Source organism: Centruroides vittatus, unplaced genomic scaffold, assembly GCF_030686945.1.
Source record: "Centruroides vittatus isolate TY-2023 unplaced genomic scaffold, ASM3068694v2 contig_1743, whole genome shotgun sequence".
NCBI lineage: Eukaryota > Metazoa > Arthropoda > Arachnida > Scorpiones > Buthidae > Centruroides > Centruroides vittatus.
Window position 1 is genome coordinate 385,475 of NW_027121062.1, and position 23,357 is coordinate 408,831.

Genomic DNA, 23,357 nt, shown 5'->3' on the forward strand with positions numbered 1-23,357 from the left:
ATGGAATAAACAGTTCAAAGATGCAACATTATGATATTTCAACTGTTTCTTTAAGGATAGCTTGGCTCCAGACCTGTTGTAATGAATATTTTATAAATTTGTGGTTCTATAATAGAGTAGACTGAATTGATAGTAACAAGCAAAGCATTTTGTCATATATGATACAAATGTATTTGCATATGCTTTATGAGGGTGTCCACATGAATAGTTTTACTTTGTCTTAGAGTTATGAAGACTTGAATTCTTTAAGAAACAGTTTTTACATAAAAGGAGTATTCAAAATGACAGATGTAGGGTATAAAATAGGTTTAAGTTTGTCAGGCTGAACTTGTTGCACAAGATTATTTTAAGATTGACGAGAATTTAACCATTGTTAGAAAGAAAGAAAATGGCATACAGTAAAAATTCATTTAGAACAAAAATGATCATAATTTTCCTTAATATTTTCGATCTTTCAATGAACATATAGCCAAATGGCTTTCCGATGACTCGGGTTTGTCACCATCCATCCTTGTCTTGCTAAAATACGCTGACAAAAATTCCAAGTACCATGTCCAACACTAAACTATTTCAAAAGGAAAATGCCGACGCACATCGATTTTTCTGCTTCTACGCCGTCTTTCAGTTCTCAGCATCAAACTACATTAACACACTTATTCAAATATGGACATTCGCCAGGAAGATCGAAAAATGTATATAAAGTGGACGTTCTACTATCGCATTCGTAAAGTGCGTTTACTGTGAAAGATGTTTAGACTAGTACCGTTCCCAGCACTGTATTGTACACCAGCAAAACTTTGGCTTTTGACATATTAGCATTGTATTATTATTATTACATTTCAGTAACTTTTTACACACTCGGCGATGGTACCCGAATTTTTGCCGTCAAAATACATTTTGCACGGTCTTTCCGATAGAAGTTTGGTTTCGCCATATCCCCGAACGATGTCCTTTCTCTACGAGTTCGTAAAGGTCATCTTATGACCGATGACGGAAAAAATACGTATTGATTCGTGCCATAAACCTAAGGTGTACGATAGAGGTTTTGTTTTGCGTTATCTGGAACAGTGCTTGGTTCTATATATTGCTACACTGACCAAAATGTTTATTAATTTAATCCCTTTCGAGAGACTGGATGGCCTAGCGATTAAGGTGGAAGGATCGCTCTAGAGCAGTGATTCTCAACCACTGTGCCGTGGAACTTCAATGTGCCAACGCTTTGGTAACTTAGTTACCAAGGCGTTTAGAAAATGCCTTGGTAATATAACCTTAAATAACAAACTGCGTTTAAAGATCACTATTATGATGTCACCGGTTGTCCCGCGGTTACCAAAGTAACCGTGTGTGCCACCAAATTTTTAAATTATTAAAAGTGTACCATGACGAAAAAAAAGGTTGAGAATCACTACTCTAGAGGACTCGCCTGGTCGAAAAGTCTCAGAAATTTTTCGGGGAGTGGTCCGTCCTTCACCACTCTGCCTCTCCATTGTGGGCTTGCTAAATAAAAAAAAAAAAAAAAAAAAAAGCCCCTCTTAGCACTCAGAGGACGGAGAGAGTTTTAAAAAAATAACCTCAATGTTCTAATATTGATTCGGAATTCGTAACTTTAATTTTGAAGCCACGAATCGTGTATTATTTAAGTATAGTGATTCTGTAAATTGTACATCTTTGTTCTGGCTTAAATATAGAACGTGTAAATGACAGTATATTTGGAATTTATAGTACTTAAAATGTGAATTTACAAATATATTTAAAATTCCGGACGTGTCTCCCCGATTAGTCCGTATTTTTCTATTATTTTTGGAGAAAGGAAAACAAAAGTCAAACCTCAAAATAAAACGAATTAATTTTTATTTAAAATTTATGAAAAGAAGAAAATTTATTTTGATAATTCTAAAGTTTAATAATTAAATTTTGGTTAGAGGGCGCTGTCGACAGTCCACGCAGACGAAATGTTGGACTTCGCAATCTTCGCTGTCACTTTTGTGTTGTTCTTACTTGTTTTGGTATTTTATTTATATCCCGTAAGTAGAATTATAATAAAAGAATATACGTATATAAATACTCTATGCAACATTCTAAAATCGTACTTCTAAAAACAGCTTGATTGGCTTGATAGTCACATGGTCTAACCTAACCAATTGATATTGACATATTTGCAGTCAATCAAAAGATTTAACAGTTTTCTTCACAATGTTTTCCTTTTCGCTATCTGATAATTGCAAATAATACTGTACATCACATGACGTACATATGATGTACAGTGGCATAATGACATATATAAAGTGGCCCACCAGTGGTGAGTGGATAAACATTTAATTGGTCTCTGGATGGAGTCTAACTGATGGGTTGGTCACGTGGAGTTTTCCAGGTTTTCTTTGCCTGTTTAACATCTAAATAGTGGTCACTTTAGGTGTACTATAGATTACTCCCTATGGAATTTTAGGACTTTGATTGTATATTTGAACTCGGGACCGAGACGAGTTCAACGGTACCCTATTTTTGGACCGGAGACGAAAAATAAAAAAGTTATCACACTTTTTAAGTTACCATACTTTTTTAATGCTCTCATGCAGACGGCACCGTAGTTGCCAGTATTGCCATCTTGCGGTAAAGTCTGCAAACCGTGACGTCGGACTGCGATCATCTCCCGGAGCGTTAAACACGTGATACGAGAGCGGAGAGAGCGACGCGACTTCCGATCATCACGCAATTGCCATTTTGGTTAATGTTACTTATGGCAGCAAACATGGCGGCCCGACCGATTTCTCGTATGGGCGCCACCGCACGCTGCCATGTACTAAACTAGTGATCAATTCACGGTAGTTCTTGAACAAAGTAAAAAAAGGGGGAAAATGTCTACTAAAGGCAATTTTAACGGCAAGCGACGGGACTTGCGATAGCGAGGCCGACTTAACAGAGAGTGACGTGACTCCCTATCATCGTGCGATAGCCGGAAAAAAGTATGATAACTTTTTTATTTTTCGTCTCCGGTCCAAAAGTAGAGTATCGTTGAACTCGTCTTGGTCCCCTGAGTTCAGATATATACCCAAACATACGAAATTCCATAGGGAGTAATCTATAGTATACCCGCCACTTTTCCCACAGAAAGCTTCCTGGGAGGCATCCATTTGGCAGATTATATGTGTGTTACGTTGCCTTTTACTGTCGAAGCAAACTATAAAATGTCCAGGCTGGCATGTTAAAAGTTACACCATTAATGGCATATGCAGTTCTTGTGTGTGTCACACACACACTAGTGTCTGGCACTTTTTAGCATGTGCTCGCAAAGAAAAAAGTTCAAATAGATGGTTTCGGGTGATCGGGCAGACTGATAAAGGAGGCCTCGGCAGTCTAGACCAAACTCGGATTGCCACCGTGCAACAGCAGTGGTCCTTTTGAGCTTATACATGTGAAAATTTCGATCTTGACTGACATTCTATGACATGTTTTATTTACATATCTAAGCAAATTGGTTTTACGGTTTAAAACTAGGTGTATTTGGGGAGAACACCCTGTACATCTCTCTATACATGTCATTTATATGTTTCCTTTTGTTCTCTGCACAAATATTACCGTATTTTACGGACTATAAGACGCACTTTTTTCATCGAAAAATTGCCTCCAAAATTCAGGTGCGTCTTACAGTCTGTAGCGTCTTATAGTCCGTAAAATACAATAATTTTTTATGGTCACAGTTGGAAATTATTAAAATAATACCTGATAAATGTGTTGTAATATAGAGTTTAGGTTTGCATGTGAAAGAACATGCGTGCCAGAAGTGTTTAGTGAGGTTTTGTTTCAGATTTTTCTGTTTAAGATGCATCACAATCATGTCGGCCAGTTGAGATTGACAGCAAGCAAATAAAAGAATTAGTTGACGGTAATCCATGTCGTATGACACGGGAGATTGCAGATATTCTTCAAATATCAAAAGTGAGTGTGGAAGAGCATCTGCATCAAATTTGTTATGTTAACAATCATGATGTTTGGGTTCCACACAAACTTAGTGAAGCCAATCACATCACTTACATTTCTATCTTTGATTCACTCAAAAAACAGGAGGAAAGTGATCCATTTCTGAAGTGAATGATGATGAGGGAAGAAAAATGGATTGTTTATGTCAACATCAAGTTCAAAAGATTGTGGAGGAAGCACAGTGAACCACTGCAAACCACTTCCAAAACCTGACTTCATCCCGACAAAGACATGCTTTTGATTTGAGGGATTGGAAGGGTGTTTTGTTTTACAGGGCTGCTTTCAAAAAACAAAACAATTATTTCTGACGTATACTATGATCAGCTGGACAAATTAAATACAATGATTAGGAGAAGCATCCAAAATTGATTAGTTGCAAGGTTCGTCATCTTCCACTGCAATAATGCCCAGCTACATATGTCATCATAAATGTGACAAAAATTGTTGGAGCTTGACCGGGATGTCATACCTCATCCTTAGTATTCATCTGACCTTGCCCCTTCTGATTACTACTTGTTTCACTTCCTTCAAAGTTCTTTAAACAAACCATATTTTGTTTTCTATGACAACATAAAATGGTACTTGGAACAGTTTTTTGCCAAAAAATCTAAGTTTTTTGAACAAGGAATTACGTTATGAAGCTCCTCAAAAGATGGCAAAAGATACTCGATAAAAACAGTCAATATATTATTGAATAAAATTTTTATTTTCTATGAAAAAATTGTCTTGTTTAACTTAAAAAATATGCATGGACTTACTGGCCAACCCAATAATTCAGCAAATTAGATTTGTGATTGAATACAGAAAGAGAAAGAATATTATTTATTTTTAGCAATAATAGTGATTATATATTTATAATGTGATCAAAATACAGTGTGTTTCCCTCAGGCATCCCTAAACTGTTCTGTAAAATTCATTTGTTCAGATATATGAATAAAAAATGTTGGACAATACTCCAACTTTCATGTACATCCAGTACATTTGAAAGGGCGATTGCCACACACAGTGGCAATCTGGACCTCCACTGAGCACAATCTAGATTGCTGGAGCCCATTTCTCAGTTTGTCTGATTACCCAACATTATCTCTTGAACTTTTTTCTTTGTGGTCATATCAAGGATTGTGCATATGCTGCAAAAGTGGCAGACATGAGAGCCACACATACAAGAATTGCAGATGCCATTAGTGTGACTTCAAACATGCTCCCTCAACATGGGCTAAAATCAAATACAGACTGGATATACATCAGGAGCACACGTAGAAATGTACTGTTAATGTAGTAACTAACATTTTCAGATGCACTTTCTATAACCATTGTCTAAGCAGGGTTTTTAAACTTCTCAAGAAGAGGTCCACATTACTAATTGTGACAATAGCAGCAAGTTGGAGTAATGTAATATCAGACAAACACACATATATGTTTAAATTTATAAAAAATAATCATAGAACTTTATTAAAAATTACAAAAATACATTGAACACAAATAAAATACATTACAGGTATTGTTTATTTTGAGAAGTACAGATAAGAAAACTTTGTTTTTCCTTTAATAAGTAATAAATAATAAATTTGACTAAAACAAAGTAGAATAATAATAAATACCAAGTTTTGGATTTTCTAAGAAAATGGGACCTCTGTTTTTAAGTAAATATGGCCCTATTGCTTACTCTCTCTGGCTTCAACTTGTTTAACACAAGTAAAATATTTCTTTAAACCACAATTTTTTTAATTGAGAAGTGGGCCAGATAAAGCCTTGTTGGACATAGTTTGAGGACTCCTGGTCTACAGAACCACACTCACATTTCATGTCCCAAAATTCATCCACAAAACTAGGGATTGTGAACAGGAATACCCCATAATAATAAATGTGTAAACTTAAGACCCTGAATTTTTAATTAGTACAGGTAACACAATAAAGGTTGACATTCAAAAATTCGGCAACCTCCATATCTGAGGAGTGCAAGATTTTTTATGGTTATACATGTTATATACATTTAACAGAAAATGATTACTTGTATAATCCTTTAAAGAAGGAAAATTGAACACTAAATGAAAAGCAAATGAAATTTTTAATGTTCATCAACTAAATAAAACAGTTGTACAGAATTTTAGTTAGGCACCTGCAGAAAACTGGTGCGCCAATGTGGTAAATTTGAAAATGCTCTCCAAAATCCATTCCAGAAATCTGAAGGAACCTGATTATCAGTGGCTGGATTTTCAAATGTAAACCTGTAATTGTTTCTATGAATTTGAAGACTCAAATCTAAATCATGGTAATTTTTCAAATGAGATCATAAAAAATTACAAAAGGTTATTGAATATATTATATTATACATAGCAAAATTGTTGCTTTAATAGTTAATAAGCATTACACATTAAACCAGTATCCAGATAGATATTATGTGTAGTCCTTATTTATGTATATCCGGTTTGAGTAGTTGAATTTAATAATAATTAATAATTCTTTTTGTAGGGTTCAAAGAGCCAAACTACCATTCCGGGAATGGATCCTTCCGATCCAAAGTAAGTGTCTGAATTAATTATCATTACACTGTACAGAATAATTTTGTCAAGATTTTACCATAATAAATATATCAAATAAATTAGAAATATGTCCACAAACATTATTTGTATATTATTTTGGACACAGTTAAATAAAATCAGTTATTTTGGAATTTTTAGCATTCCTTTTTAATGTTTTGTGAATATTTTTTAATGGTAATATATGAAAATTACAAATTTAATTATAAAACTCATAGTTTTGAACGTTTTCAGAATACTTTTAATTTCATTATCAGAACTACAAGTTTTATAGGCAATATTCTATGTATGATGCTGAAATGCAAAACTTATCACAAGCAGAACCTCGATCATTTTTTCCTCAAAAAATCCCTCACTTTCTCTCCCTTGATGTGGCACTTCCACTAAAGCTCTGGCCAAATGTTTTCATATCATTCGTGTGTGCAGTTAAGTTTTATAATACAAAAGTATTTTCTATACTTTCAATATGAAAATTATGTTTAAAGTAAAAAATTTTCAGCAGTGTTCTGTTTTAATGCCTTCAGTATTCATAAAAATTAAAATTGCTTCTATTTTAAATGTGATATTTGTTATTCATGATTTTCATTTCTTCTGTTAACATCTATCAATTGTAACTTTTTTATTCAGTTTTATGTTAGTTGTTAAGGCACATACCAAATAAATCAGTAAGAAATAATGAGTAAAAACAGTAAAAGGAAGTTCTGATCACTTATCTTGTAATTTGTATACTGTATCATTGCATGTATGAAATGTTCCATTTTTAAATACAGTGGGTGATCAGTTAATGAACAGTTCGGACTACAAACAAATCGGACAATGAACACTTTTGTGAAAGATTTTTGTTTGGACAACGAATACAAATTTGGATAACAAACACCTTACAGAACAAACACAAGAAGTGATGTAAAATAATGAATACAGATTGGTCTTTCCATGTCTTCAGGCAACAATTCGAAACTTTTCGGAGTGTGGGAGATGTTGACATCGACACTCAATCTGGTATATACTGATCAGATAGTATTCTTCTGAACTTTGAAACTCTCCCTTGTAATTCTAGCCTTTTATTTTTCTGACAGAAAGAATTTTTTTTATAGTATTCACGAGACTGTTAGGCAGGCACTCATTAAGTTTTGCATTGGTTTTTATTTTCAAAAGGTGAGAGTATAATAGCAAAGGTAGAGAGTGGGTAGAAGATATCTGATGTCGCTGGGCAGTATGGCTTGAATAGGTCTACAGTAGGTTGCAGTTCAATCTTATCTAAGAAAGCTACAGTATAATCAAGATGATTCAAGCAGCTAAAGGAGTACCAAAAATCATATCTGAGAAATAAAGAACATTGAATAGCTCATAATGGAACTTGAAACTGATCTGATGACAGAAGAATGCCAAGAACTCTTGAATGAAGAACACCAAGAAACCTGGCAAAATATGTTTTCTTCTGAAAAAGAGGATTAATGCCGATATCTGCTATTAAAGGTCTTTTGAAGAAGTGGGAGGATGTCAGAACAGCGATCTTATAATGGCATTCAAACTAGGTTAGGTTATTAGGCTTGGGGATCTCTACAAATACAATGCTATTAATTCTGAAAAAATCCTGAAGAAGCGAGAGAAGCAATTGACATTAGACAGATTCTTCAACCCCCACAAATGGAAAAAACATGACTAATAAAAATGCAAGACTGTGTATACAGTAGAGAGCCGTTTATCGGAATCAATTGGGGACTGGGGTTGTTCAGATAAGTGATTTGTTCGGATAACTGATTATGTACGAAAAAAATATATTAACCTGTCCAACGTTGAAATTTTTCTCCGTTGTGTGTTGCTTCGTGTTGAATTTTCGTCGATTTTAAGCCTAATGAAAATTTTTATAATAATAATCGAGGTTATTGTATCGTTAAAAATTATTTCTTTATTTTGTACAAACAAAGTAAATATATTGAAAAATATAAAAACATAAAAATTACACTTTAGAAGTAAATCTAGTATCAAAAAAGTTTGATTCAGCATGACACAGTCCGACTGGAAAGCGTTCGGATAACTGACGATTTGGATAACCGGGGTTTGGATAAACGACTCTCTACTGTATATGTATTTTTATTATTACATATAAATAAATGTAGTAAGAAAGTATATGTGAGGGCAAAGATGTAATGAAGAAATTTATTGTTATATTATGAATTTTTTTTTGTTAAATTAATTAATGTTGTTTTAATTACAAAGAGAGAGAGAGCATTAAACTGTTTCCCACAGACTTACTTCCCTGTTGAGAGTGACACACCCAATGTGTCACTCTCAGAACTAAATGAACATTTGACTATTGGTCCAAAACCATTAAAAGGTTGTAGCCCAGTCATAGGGAAAAACCCAGGGGGGCCCCGAATAAAAAGGAGGGGGCGGGGACAATCAGGGGCAGTTGTCATCAATCTTTTCCTAAAGTGTGTGTGTATTCCGACCCGCTGTTCCAGCTGTTATCGCTCACCGCTGCCCAAGAAGACAAAAAGGAATTACTCTCCGAACTGAGTTACCGAACTTTCACACCTTTGTCACATCAATACATCTAGGACTGAATATTTAAGGTATTTAGCATCTCGCAAACTTACTGTAAGCTCTCTCTCTCAATCAGGGACACGGTAGATCCACCACCTCTCTTCCTAATTATCGTACTAAGCTTAGAATGTTGCTGTAAGACTTGTAAATCATAATATCCTTCAATAAACCATTTTGTTAACTGTTAATTTGTCGAGTGTACTTCTTCCGGTAGTCTCCTTCTGCCTCCATTCCGAATCCGGAAGCCTACAAGCACAATCACTTGTGCAACGAAATTTGCAGCCAATTCGATTTCTGTGTCTGTCTAAAAAGTCACAGTCGTGTCATCCTGACAGGGTACCAAAGAGGTGTACTGACCCTGCAGTCACATATATATTTATTATTTTTTGGAGTTTTCAGAACAAATTAATCAAATTCCCATAAAAACCTATGGTAAATTGATAATCGGTTAACAATTTTGATAGTGAAAAAGTCTTGGAACGGATTATGTTCGTTAACCAATCATCCACTGTATTTTGTATCCTATTCAATGTACAAAACTGTTCTCTTGCCTGAAGAAGGCCCTTTAAAGTGGCTGGAAACATTTGTGTTCACTAAATTTTGTGTTTTTGAGTTAATATAAGCAGTATGAAGTGTTTTTTAAAAGGAAATTTCTTATTATTAGTCATTATTATCTTTATTTTTGTCTGTTTGACACCAAAAAGACAGGTTTTTTTTATTATTTATTCCATTTTATAAATTTTTGGCCCTGCTTAATTGCTATTTTTCATCTTATTACATATGAAGTAATGTTACTTGCTTGGATATTAATTAAATATTTCAGAAAACTTGATAGTTTAATTTCTTAACATTTAATCTATTTCTACGCTTTCCAACCTTATATAAGATTAACAGTAACAAATGAAATAAAATTATAGAAATTATACAGAACTCTTCATTTAATATATTGTACATTGCATCCCAAAGTTTGAGTCTTTTTAATCAATAACTTCTACTTTCAATAGTTTTTAACTAACATATCAACTATTCAAATGATTGTTCCAGTTATATTAACAGGAATATATTAAAACTGGTTTATTGGAGTACAATAAAGATTATGCCCATAAAGCATTTTTCAAATTTAAACGTTACATTTCAAAAAATTAAAGTTTTAAAATGTTATTTTCAGTATGTTCCACTTGTTATGTTTGAATATTTTATAACTAGTGACTCTTAAATACAATAAGTAAAAATACTTTTAGTATCAAAAGTTTTTAAACTGTTTTGTGGTTTTTTTTTATTATGTTATATTAATCTGCAATAAGTACAGTATGTCCATAAAGTCTATGTTGAAGTTTAGAAGTTTATTTTTAAACCAGTTTGAAACTTAGATGCAATCCCTCTTCAAAAGGTAAGCAAACACAAACAGTTTTAGTCAGTGTATCAATACATTTCCATATGTATACCTTTTGTCACCCGTAGCACATCTAGGCAATACTTAATTTCCCAACATGTGTTCATAAACATATCTGGTATCACACGTGCAAAGACTTCCCTGATTTGCTGCTTTGACATGTCTGCATCTTGTACATGTTTGATGTATACACTTTCTGTTCTTGACATAATATACAGAAAAAAGTTGAGAGGGGTTATGTCAGCTGAGCATAGGAGGACTGTCCCAACTTATCCAGTGGTTGGAAAATATGGCATCTAGCAAAAGTGTACACAATTACTTGCCAATGTGGTAATTCATCGTCCTGCTGGAAAATGCCACCTGTTGTCACTTTCCAGCAGGAAATCAGACTTGCCAACAAACATCGCAGGAAATTGAGTATCGCCTACATATGCTGCGGGTGAAGAAAGGGGCACGCATAGTGATGTATCGATATGCTAACTAAAACGGTTTGTATTTGTCTATCTTTTGATGCAGAAACTGTGTCTAACTTTCACACTGTTTTAAAAATAAATTTCTAAAACTTGACATAGACTTTATAGACACCCCACATACAGCATTAAAATTAAAACTGACATTCAAATATTTACAAACGAGATTTATAATCAATGTTAAAACACTTATCTATCATCAAATATGAATTTTGCTCTTTTCTATTCAAATGGATGAAAGGGATGGAATGAATTGTGTAGATTAGCTTTTTAATTAAGACATTTGCAAATAGTTATAATTTTAACATTGTCTCTTTGAAAATACATTTGTTAAATTTGTAACAGTTGTACCATTTTATGTAAAATATATCCATATGTTTTTCTATGATACCACGAAAAAATATTTTATAAAAAATAATAATGTTTTAAAAGAAATTTGAAAACTAAAATTTCCAATAGAGAGTCAGTGATAATGACAAAACTAATTTTTTTAAATATAAATTCTTTATGATGTAGTCTGGTGATAGCAAACTTATGACTAGCATGACAATTTTGAAGTAGCCACAATGTTTAAAAAGTATTAAGGCTTTTATAAATTATAAAAAATATGATAGATTTCAAAATTTTGCATGTGCAGGGTGAAAGCTGGGTCCTAAGGTTATCCTGAAAAGTCACAAAGGCCGCTAATTATGAATCTTGGATAGAAAAATTATTGTGGTATAAACAATGGAAGATTTCCTATTGAATGAAATATTTGTTTTCATTATAATCTTATAATCATCATCTTTACACTTGTATAGAGTTTGTTTTTTTTTTTTTTTAATTACTCAAATTAAATATTTGGCCCACGATTTACAGTTAGTAAATTTCAAATTCAGTTCTGACCCTTCAGAAAAATGTTTGCCGTCGACATTGTAGTCGGTGTGTGTTCATGTTTGTTCTGCCAGAAAAAGACAATTAACAATGCTTATTTTTTACATTTTTAATAAATGTTTTCAATAACTAAAAGTTCTAAAATCAATTTAATTTGGTTTTACAGTTGCTAATGGTTTATTTATATACACAGAAATATTTCAAATGTTTCCGATAAATAAAAATGTTTAACTTTGATTTTTTTTCATACATTTTAAACATAATCTTTCTCATCATTTCAAATTTTATCTATCATCAAGTGAATTTTAAGATGATGTAATTTCATTTAAATGTTAAATGATATTAAAAATGTACGTAATTAGTATTTGATATGCTAAACTTGCTTTAAAATTTCAAAGTTGTTTCACAAAATTTATTTATTTACAGAGAAGGAAACTTACCAGACATTTTACAAGCTGGAAGTTTACAGATATTTCTGGAGAAACTTTATAAGCAGTACGGACCTATATCGTCATTCTATATGGGAACGACGCTATTTGTCAGCTTGGCGGATCCAGAACTATACGAGCAACATAAACATGTGTTTGACAAACCTGGTATTGTTTTTAATTAACTTGAATGAATTACTGTAATCAGAGTTACAAAATAAATAAAAATTACTTTTATATTACTTAGTCGAACTTTTCTCCATGTACAAACCGATAATTAATGAAAAAAGTGTGCTTATCGTAAATGGTGCTGAAGGAAGAAAGCAACATAAGGAATTAGAAAAGGTTTTAAATGAGACGTGCCTTAAAAAATTAGAAGTTATTTGTAAGGTAGGAAGAATTTAAAATATATTAAACAATTATGTTTTTGTGTGTTTTTGTACAATTAATTATATATATATAAATTTATATTCCAGCTAACTGAAGAATTAGTAGAAAAGTGGAAAGGTTTATCTGCCGAGCAGCACATTCCCATGTATAAATATATGATAGCCCTTTGTATGAAAATTTTTACAAAAACTCTGTTTGGAAATTCTTTTCACGAGGATAAATGTGTGTTAGATTTTAGCAGAACGTTTGAAATTGTAAGTATTTGTTTGTTTGTTTCCATTTAATTTCTCAAGTAAAATATTCTATGTAGAACTGTATTATTTAACTATTTTTAAGTTTAGATGTATAAATTTTACACATTTCTTATTGTATTAGGTAAAAATATATATCAACCTGATGTCATATTATATATTGTACACAGTGTTGGACAGAACTAGAAGCTCGAGCAGGTGGTTCCATTCCCGAAGTGAATAGCCCACAAGATATTCAGTTCCAGGAAGGTATGTAAATAATAATAATAATAATAATAATAATAATAATAATAATAATAATAATAATAATAATAATAAATAGACTACAGAAAAGCATTCGACAGTGTTCCACACAGTTGGCTGCTACATATCCTACACATGTACAAAATACATCCATCACTCATTGCATTCTTTCAAAACACTATGCAGCACTGGAGAACAACACTACATCTCAGGGCCCATAACACTTCCATACAAACAAACCAAATTTTTATTAGGCGAGGAATTTTTCAAGGAGATTCCTTGAGTCCTCTCTGGTTCTGCTTAGCCCTGAACCCATTATCCAACATGTTAAACAACACGCAATATGGTTACGATATCAGACACAAAAAAACAACACAGTTTACACTGTCACATCTCATGTACATGTATGACATAAAACTTTATGCATCCACACAAAAACAACTTCATCAACTCCTAGAAATCACACATTCATACACCAAGGACATACAAATGGAATTTGGCCTAGATAAATGCAAAACACTTCACATAGAAAAAGGAATCCTGAAGAAAGAAGATTTTGCACTTGGAAATGGAGACGTTATTGAATCCATGGAAGAGGGCGAGTTCTACAAGTATTTAGGATTCCGACAGGCCAAACTAACAGAACATGCACAAATAAAGCAAAGATTAATTAAAGAATACCAAAGTAGGTTAAATGCTATTCTCAGAACACAGTTAAATGCAAAACACACAGTTAAAGCAATAAACACATATGTCATCCCAGTACTCACATATTCTTTTGGAGTTATACATTGGACTCACACTGATCTTGAGCAACTCCAAAGGAAAACAAGAACAACACTTACTAAGCATAAACAACATCATCCTAAATCCGCCATAGAAAGACTAACCCTTCCACGTAAAGATGGCGGACGTGGCCTGATTGACATAGTTAACCTTCACTACAAACAAATACAGTCACTGCGAGAGTTTTTCTACAAAAAACAAGAAACATCACAATTACATAAAGCAGTAACTCTAGCAGACTCGAATAACACACCATTAAACTTACACTCACATCATATGGACACAACACAACATATAAAAAGCATAGACACCATTAAGCAATCGTGGGCTCGAAAGGCACTCCATGGCAGGCATCCTTACGATCTGGCCCAGGATTTTGTTGACAAAACTGCGTCAAACAGCTGGTTAGCTCGGGGATGCCTCTTTGGGGAGACGGAAGGATTCATGATTGCCATACAGCATCAGGTCATAAATACTAAAAACTACAGAAAACACATACTCAAAGATGCAACACTCACAAATGACACATGCAGAAAATGTCACATCATGCCAGAAACTATACAACACATCACCTCTGGTTGCAAGCTCTTGGCACAGACAGATTATTTACACAGACATAACCAAGTAGCAAATATAATACACCAAGAGCTTGCAAAGAAACACAAATTATTAGACATCCACGAACCATACTACAAATACATCCACAGACAGTATTGGAAAACAACACGCACAAAATGTACTACGACAGAGCCATAATCACAGATAAAACAATATACCACAACAGACCAGACATCACACTCATTGACAAACACAATAAAATCACATACATTATAGACATATCCATTCCAAACACTCACAATATACAAAATGCATGCACTGAAAAAATTAGCAAGTACACAGAACTCGCCCAGGAAATAAGGCATCTGTGGAGGATGGATAGGGTGTTTATTGTACCTGTTGTTCTCTCCTCTACAGGTGTCATACCACACACATTACACAAAAGCCTAGGCACATTAGAATTGAATAGAAACACATACATCACTCTACAGAAGGCCACTATATTGAATACATGTCATATTGTGAGAAAATTCCTGAATACAGACACACACACTGATACACTTCTTTAATTTCTGTTTTGGTTACTATGCCTTGACTTTGGTCCGGCATAGTACTTAGCCACCGGTGTTAACTGAGTATATCTAACTTAACCCAACATAATAATAAATAATATAATCTTTATTTCTTTCTTTATTGTTTATGATTTATAGAATTTAATTAAAAATTCTTTGAAGATTTTCTATTATAATTAAAGTTTGTATACGTGTAGAATAATAACAAATTGCTTTTATAGCCGCTAAACGTTTAAAAGAATTGATGATTAAAGCTGCAGAAGACAAAGATGATAAAGAAAATATCTTTAATAGTCTGAGGAAAATTGGTACACTAGAACAAAATATTATCGATGATGCCATAATTATTGTTTTGAAATATTATTCAGTTGTAGCATGTAAGCCATTTCATTTGTTAGTAATAATTTAATTATTTTTTAATTTGATAAGTTACTAAATATTCTTTTTAATAGTTCTTACTTGGACAATATATTTTTTGGCACTTCATGACGACGTTCAGGAAAAAGTATACGAAGAAATTGATAATATTTTAATAAATAATTCTCCTGTAACCGATGAAGCCTTGTCAAATCTAAGGTAGGATTTTGTGTGTCTTTATTCTAATTTTAAACATAATTTTTAAAATATATTTATATTTTAATAGTTATCTCAAACAAGTGTTAAATGAATGTCTTCGTATGGCTAATGTAGAACCCTGGACTGCTAGAGTCTTAGATACTGATGTCGAAATTGGGGGTCATATTATTCCTAAAAAGGTCACTTAAAATCCAATTGAAATTCTGATAATTTTCTAAGAATAAAATAAAATTTTGTTACTAATTATATATTTTGTTTTTGTTAAATTTGTAGACACCCGTAATTCATGCGCTTGGTGTAACACTTCAGGATAGTAAGCAGTGGGCTGTTCCAAAGATGTAAGTTAGTGATGTTTTGTATACTTTATATCTTTCAAAAGTTAACTTTTGTATTTTATATTTAGGTTTGATCCCGAACGATTTAATATCGAAAATGTTAAAGCTCGCCAACAATTAGCATTTCAGCCGTTTGGATTTGCAGGAAAACGCCAATGCCCAGGAAATAAATGGACTTATGTTCAAGTTATGACTATATTAACAATGATTTGTAGAAATTTTAAGTTAAGTCTGGTAGAAGGCCAAATGGTTACGCCTTACAGTCGACTTATAACGAGACCGGAGGAAGAATTATGGATAACAATCAAGAAAAGATAAAAGTTTGTAATTATAGCATCGAAACAAGTATATATTTTATATATTTTTCTCTGTATTTGTTCTTTTGTTGACATTTAAATAGTAATGTTATTGTCAAAGACTTAATATTGAATTAAAAATAATGTGATATTAATAATTCATTTTATTTTAAATTATTCCATTGCCACTCCATAATATTAAACTTATAATTATTTCCGAGAACTTATTAAAATTTCCAGAAAACAAATTTAAAATAGCTATAACAGATAGTAATTTAGAATATATTGTAGCCTGTAAATTATAATTCACGACAACATTGGCAATTCTCTAAGATTTTCTGCCAAAAGTAAAGCAATTTCTTGAGGTTTAATAACTGTTTCATCGATGGCGGTGCAGGGACGGCACATGCATTCTACCGGCGCTCTTGTTATGATTTTTTGATATCTCGGAATGGATGTTGGACAAGAGATTCGTATGCTAGCTTCCCTTTCTCCCATCTCTTGGCAGCACATGCACGATCGTTCCACTTGCCAAAATTTTGATCCTGAAACCTAATTAACACATTATGAGATTTTTGTGGCACGAAAGTATTGTTTTATAAAACCGTGCATTACCTGTACGTAAGAAGAACAACTTCCCTGACATGCAAAGGAAGGGATTGACTTAGATCTACATCCTGGCTGTTGTAGAATGTGAATAACTGGGCGTAGATTGCACACATCCGCTCGAATCGATCCAATTAATACAATAAACGTATAGAGATAAATTTGGAAAAACAAATGATTACCAATCATTTTTGTCTCTAAAATAAATAGATTTTTTCTATTGTAATGGAATTATCTGAATTTTGAATAAACTCAAAAATATGTAGATTAAGTTTAAGAAAAAAAAACAGAAGTGCTAAATGAAATTTAAGCAGAATGTAATGATAATTAACATGTACTTTAAATAGAGAATCACTAATTATAGTAAACATGGAAAAAATCAAGAAAATTAATCCTCACCTTAAAGACTGCAACTTTACTTCCTCCTATACAAACTGAAGCTGCTAATATTGTGTAAGAGAATTTTCCACGTTCAGGAATTAATAGAATGATAAAAAGAGCTAAAAAGTGTTTTGTGGTAGAAACTGTGGGATGTAGAGAATAACAAGACCTCCTAAAGCATTTTGTCGGAGAAAGCAGAAGTAAAAAAATAATTTAGTTCGAAAAGAGAAGGGATATATTAGTTTACGACTTAACTTTTCTAAAATTATTTTATACTAATTTTATAAAAGTTTAAATTTAATTGAAATTGTTGGTAAAATAAAATTTTATATTTTAATATGTATAATTTATAATTATTTTACTTTTAAAATGTAAATAAAATATATGAAATAAATTCAAAGATTATTGTATGTAATGTAAACTTAAATTATCATCATTCAGTTCCTTAATTAAGAATAAACTGTAATTAATTAATTAATTACAGTTTATTCTTAGGATAGTGAAATATTATACTAATTTAATTATTAATTAAGCTAAGGAGTTAATTAAATCTTTTTAAAATTAAATAATGAACATTGTATGAGATACTTGAACATTGTAGAATGATATACATTACAGATTTGTTACATTTATTTGATTGCAGCAATAAAAATGCAGAATACAATTAATAAATATAACATCAGATTTAATTTGTATTCATTAAAAAAGAGGAAGATATTAATGAATTAATAACAATATACATCACTTAAATTTATTAGTGATAATTTGACAATTCTCAGTTAATAAATTGGGTATCGTCTCGACGAGCTTTGGTGACGGTCTGTCGCTCCGTGGAAGTTGGAATCGAGTCCATTAAGATATCGTCACATATTTCATAACTAATAATCTTTAAAATGCTTTGGTAGAAAACTCAAAGATTATTGTTCCGAATGGTTAAGCATACTTACTGTCTTGTAATTATATAGTTGAAGCAATAAAATACTTAAAATAAAAATGAAAAAGCTTTACAGTTTACTTTATGGGAAATCAAGTATTGTTTTAAAAATGTTTGAGATTAAAAGAGTAAAAATGCTTTATTGTAAACGAGACACTAATTTGTGTTTTAGAACAGCCGAGTAGCATACGAAGAGTTTGACGCGTTTCTGCGATTCAATATATTTGTAGTCTTATTTGTTTATATTCCATTTTAACAACCTCATAATTCAGATTGAAAATCAAATAAAACAAAACAAATATTTTGCTGAATTAGCATATTAACAAAGTGTAAAAAACTCATGTAAAAAGCAGACACCAGGAATTCTTTTTGTAAATTTTAAATCATTCTCATCTATTTAAAATTTATAATATATATTTACAGTGGCAGATTTAGGGGGATGCAGCAGTGTCCTGCATCCCCTGGTGTGAGTTTCCCAAGTAATGCTGAGAGTACAAAATTTTATAAGCATATTTGTTCCTTTATGCATCCTTCTCTAAAGTTTTTTGGATATGCTATTGTATTTATGTATATAATTTATTATATAAATAAATTAATTTCAATGCCTGGTAAATTTTACAAAATTAGTTTTTGTTGTAATCAAAACCATTTATAAATTAATTTAAGTTTTTTATTATAAACTACACTAATATTTAAAACTATTTTATATTAAGACTGACTGATATTATAGATAATATTTGATAATGCAAATTTTTTCATTTAACTCTCTGCCCTGTGAGCACTGTTTTTCTTTATACCTGACACGGGTTTGGCCAGGCTTGTAATGGAGGCAACCAGTGGCGAGGGATTTGGACTCGATGGACCTCGTGAAAAATTCCCAGGGTGTCTGATGTCACCTCAGTCATCGATAAAGTAGATTTTAAATTAAGGCAAAGGGTATTTCTTTTCAAAATATTTTATTATTTGTCCTCTTTATATTATTATTTTATACACAAATATTTACTTAATTAACTGGAACAAGAAGTTCAGAATACAACAACACCTTTTCTATCGTTCCAGCAAAGAAATTTAGTTTAGAACGTAATTTCTTCGTGTTGTATTCTGAATTTTGAAATTTATATTTTTATAATGATGATAGATTATTTAAAAATCAGTTTTTATATTGATTTAAAATGTTAAGGGATAAACAGATTTATGATTTATTAAGAACTATTAAATAATAATAATTAAATAATTTAATGCATTTATTTTCCTGTTTGCACAACTGATTTAAGTTTCATTTGGAAAACATCAAATAAATATTTTACATTTTGAATAAATTAAAGTAATTTTCTTGTTGTGAAAGCATTTTGATGTACATAAATAATAATATCTTTTAATTTTATTGTTTTTAAATAGTTATTAAATAACTGATAAGTTGTCAAGATTTTCTGCCAGTAGGCGTGCTATCTCTTGCGGTTTGATGACTATCTCGTCCATGGCGGCACAGGGACGGCACATACACTCAACCGGCGCTCTCGTGTTGATTTTTCTAAATCTTGGAAGTGATTTTGGACAGAACACTCCAATGCTTGCCTCTCTCTCACCCACCTCTTGGCAACACATGCATGATCTTTCTACTTGCCAGAATTTTGATCCCGAAACCTAGAAGGGAAGAAAGTGAATTTACGACATGTCAGTAGAAATAATTAAAACAAAATAAACATACCTGAACGTAAGAGAAACAGCTCCCTTGGCATGCAAAAGAGGGAATAGGTTTGGGAACGCATCCGGGATGTTGGAGCACGTGAATGACAGGACGAAGGTAGCATTCATCTGCTCGTGTCTTCGATCCAAACGGCATTATAATCAGTAAAATTAAACTATAATGAAGGCTTAAACAGTAGTTAACAAATAAAGTCGACATTATTTTCAGATTTCTAAAAGAAATAAAGTAGTAAATAAATTAGAAAGGTGCTTTTGAAAACTAGAATCTATCAGTTTTAATCAAATCACAGAAGAATCTTATAATAAATTCAAAATATATGCATGTTTCCCCCACATATTAAATTTAATCAAATGGAAGAGGTGATTAATGCTTTATAAATTATAATTAATTTTAAAATATTTTTAATTTATTTTTCCAGTTTGATTTCCTGTTCATCAATCTTGGACAAGGAGCATCACTACAATATTGATACAATTTTGTATGTAAAATGGTATAATAAGTTAAAAGTTAAGAAATATTCATTAGGATTCTAATTACCGATAACACAAAAGCTCTATAATAGAAATTAAAACTGTTCTAAGTTAAAATATACACTTAATGTTACAATGTCAAATAATTGTTAGTCAATAAGTGGAAAAATTAAACTTACTGATGAAGGTATATTTATGACTCTCTTGCTTCAAGGCAAACTGCACATTAAATGAGTAATATGTAGGAGAGACAATCATGCTGGGAGAATTAATAAAAGGCAAAAGGGGTGATAAAAAGTGTTTTCTGATAGAAACGGTGGGAAGGCGATGCCGAAAGGAGTTACAAGGTGTCCAAGGGCGATTCCGCCAGAGAAATTATTACAATAAAAATATATAAAGATAACTGCTAAACTGTTGTGGCTAAGTTATAAAATGAAATACTAAATTCCTTTTTAAATTTTCTGAACTGTTAAAAATTAATATAAATGATGAAGATGAAGGAAGTAGTAATATAAATGACGATAAAGAATATAGCTGATGCTTCAATAAGGTTTTATATATTAGTAAAGATATCTAAATTCTTATTCACATTTTTCTAAATTTTATTTTTTTTAATAAATTATATTGAATGTCTATAGTGATGTATATAGTATTTAAACTGTGATTTCTTTACAGAACTCTCAGAATAAGATATATAAAAAATTTAAATTTTACTTAAATTCTAAGATATTTATAATAATAAATGTGTATACATGAGGATGGATCAATAAATAACCAGCTGAGGCAACCAGCCATGCTGTTGCTTCTGGTGCTCCTTATAAATTAACTGAAAAAAAATTAAAATTTATATTTTAAACTAAATTTTTATTGTTTAATAAGCTAATTTAACCTTCTGTGTAATTTTTAGAGGGTCTGAAATGCTTTTTTACGCTAGTTTGGAAAATTGATTTAATAAAAACTAAAAATTTGCTTCAATAATCGAGATCTTTAGCAGAAAAATTTTGGATTAAGTGAATTTTATTGAAAATTTATGAAGTACACAAGCTGATATAATAAATTTCGCGAACAAAATTTGAAATTCGACAGGAAAAACAAACAAACAAAAAGAAAAGAATACTATCGACATCAAGCTCCACATTTCTGACACGAACAGGCTTCCGGTTCCTTTAATTCGATCACCATTGTGCCATGCTCTCCGTATAATCTAGTTCCTTCCGAATCGTAGCATTCTGTCAAGAGAATCTCACGATGCCTCATCCACTCCTCCTTACAGCAATAACAATCCTACAGGAAGAAAGAAACTATATTGTTACATAGAGCAACTTAAAAAATATTAAAGAGAAGATTACTAATGGTACTTTTAAGAATCCTCCAGGAGAAATGACGCTGGGTTGAACTTGAGAACTGCATATTCCTTCGCACTTGCTTACCCCAATCATCCCTTCGCAATTTCTTACTAAATTTCCCGTTTCGTCATACTCCTCTTTCGTGACGTGTATGGATGATGGCAAAGTCTCGCAGACGATCTCTTCCCGTCCGGAAATCATCCAGATGAAGCTGGAAAGTATCAGCAGCTCGAAAGTAGACATTACTGGAAGCTAATCCCTGCAAAAACAATTGAAAATTCCTAAATTTCTGCACAGAAAAGCCTCATTTACGGGGGCTAAAGACTTTTTCTATCATCCACGCTCCATGATTTTGATTGCATTTTGTTATTCCTCGTGAAAAAGATAAAGTATTATTAAGGTTCGATATTATGGAATAATAAAGGAGAACTTACTTTAGCTTCTAATTCTTAGAAGGAGCACTTCAGACTGTTGGCTTGGAGTGGCACCCTGTTGTTTTTCTTCGTGTAATATATTGAATAAGAAACGTTGGATTCAAAGAGTGACGTCATACGAGTAAATGACCTTTCGAGTTCATAAATTACTATTTACGAGACTTATCCTGGTTGTTCGACAAATAACAGCTCGAAATTTAAAACAATAACGATGCATTTTGAAGAATATTTTTTTTTCTAAATACTTTCAAGAACAAAAATATTTTCAAGAATATTTTATTTATTTATTTTAAAAATTAAAATGTGTATTGCCGGAAAGCCTTAAAAATTTAAAAATACGAAGAAAGTTTAGTTATAAATTACAATTTATAACATTATTTATTTAGCAATTGCAAAATTATGCTATAACATTTATCTAATTTGCATAAAAATTCTAGATACTCAATTTTCTCAAGATGCAAATTCATACCCTAAATGCTTAATAATTGTTGATTATATTTCGGAAATGGGCTGCAAAGTAATGGCAAAAATTTCAGAAATATTAAATTTTTCAGTTGGAAACTAAAAGCTTAAACTGAAGAGTTAATGTAGAGAATTAAATCATGTTAAGAATTTTTCACTTTGGATAGGATACAATGGACGTTATTATTATAGTGTTGTTGGTTTCCCTCCGAGCATATATACCGGAACCTGGTTCTATGCCAGACCTAAGTCAAGGGATGACTACAGTAAAAAAGTTGTGTTTATGTATCTGCATTTAAGAATTTCCTGACTATATGACGTGTTTGGTACGGCAACCTTCTGTTGTGTGATGTATGTGCTGTTGTGAAGCCCTAACGTATATAGATTTTTTTGTGTAGTGTACGTGGTATGGTATCTGTTACGAAAGCATTACTGGCACAACAAGCACCTCATCCGTTGTCCACAGATGCTTTATTTTGAGGGAGATTTACTAATTTTTTAGTGTGTATATTTTGTATGTTGTGGGTAAGAAAGCTACAGTATTTCTGATTTTGTTTTGTTTGTAAATGAATGTGATTTTTGGTCTGTTATGATGGATTGTTTTATTTGTGATTATGACTGAGGTGTGTATTATAGTATGGTTCCCGCGTTTGTGTTCATGTGAAAGCTTTTGATGTATTATATTTGCTATTTGATCACGTCGATGTGCTAAAAGCTTGTTCCCCTTTGTGATTCGTTGCATTTCCTACAAATATCGTCTATGAATGTTATAAGCCCACC

General features: G+C 31.9%; 2 protein-coding genes across 2 annotated transcripts; one reads left to right on the forward strand and one right to left on the reverse strand.

The window, feature by feature from the left end:
* Positions 1–1,926: 1,926 nt before the first annotated feature.
* On the forward strand, positions 1,927–16,394 carry LOC136969155 (cytochrome P450 20A1-like). The gene is made up of 11 exons (XM_067263249.1): positions 1,927–2,024; positions 6,451–6,500; positions 12,228–12,397; positions 12,477–12,619; positions 12,706–12,873; positions 13,041–13,119; positions 15,251–15,406; positions 15,482–15,605; positions 15,673–15,784; positions 15,879–15,943; positions 16,009–16,394. Exons 1-11 carry the CDS (start codon positions 1,953–1,955, stop codon positions 16,256–16,258), a joined length of 1,389 nt encoding a protein of 462 aa, XP_067119350.1. The 5' UTR covers positions 1,927–1,952; the 3' UTR covers positions 16,259–16,394.
* Positions 16,395–19,545: 3,151 nt separating this feature from the next.
* LOC136969163 (partner of bursicon-like) lies at positions 19,546–22,188 on the reverse strand. The gene is given in 5 exon segments (XM_067263258.1): positions 19,546–19,801; positions 19,866–19,975; positions 21,460–21,619; positions 21,694–21,940; positions 22,116–22,188. Coding segments are annotated over 4 exon segments (744 nt in total). The 5' UTR covers positions 21,925–21,940; positions 22,116–22,188; the 3' UTR covers positions 19,546–19,558.
* Between the last annotated feature and the right edge of the window lie 1,169 nt (positions 22,189–23,357).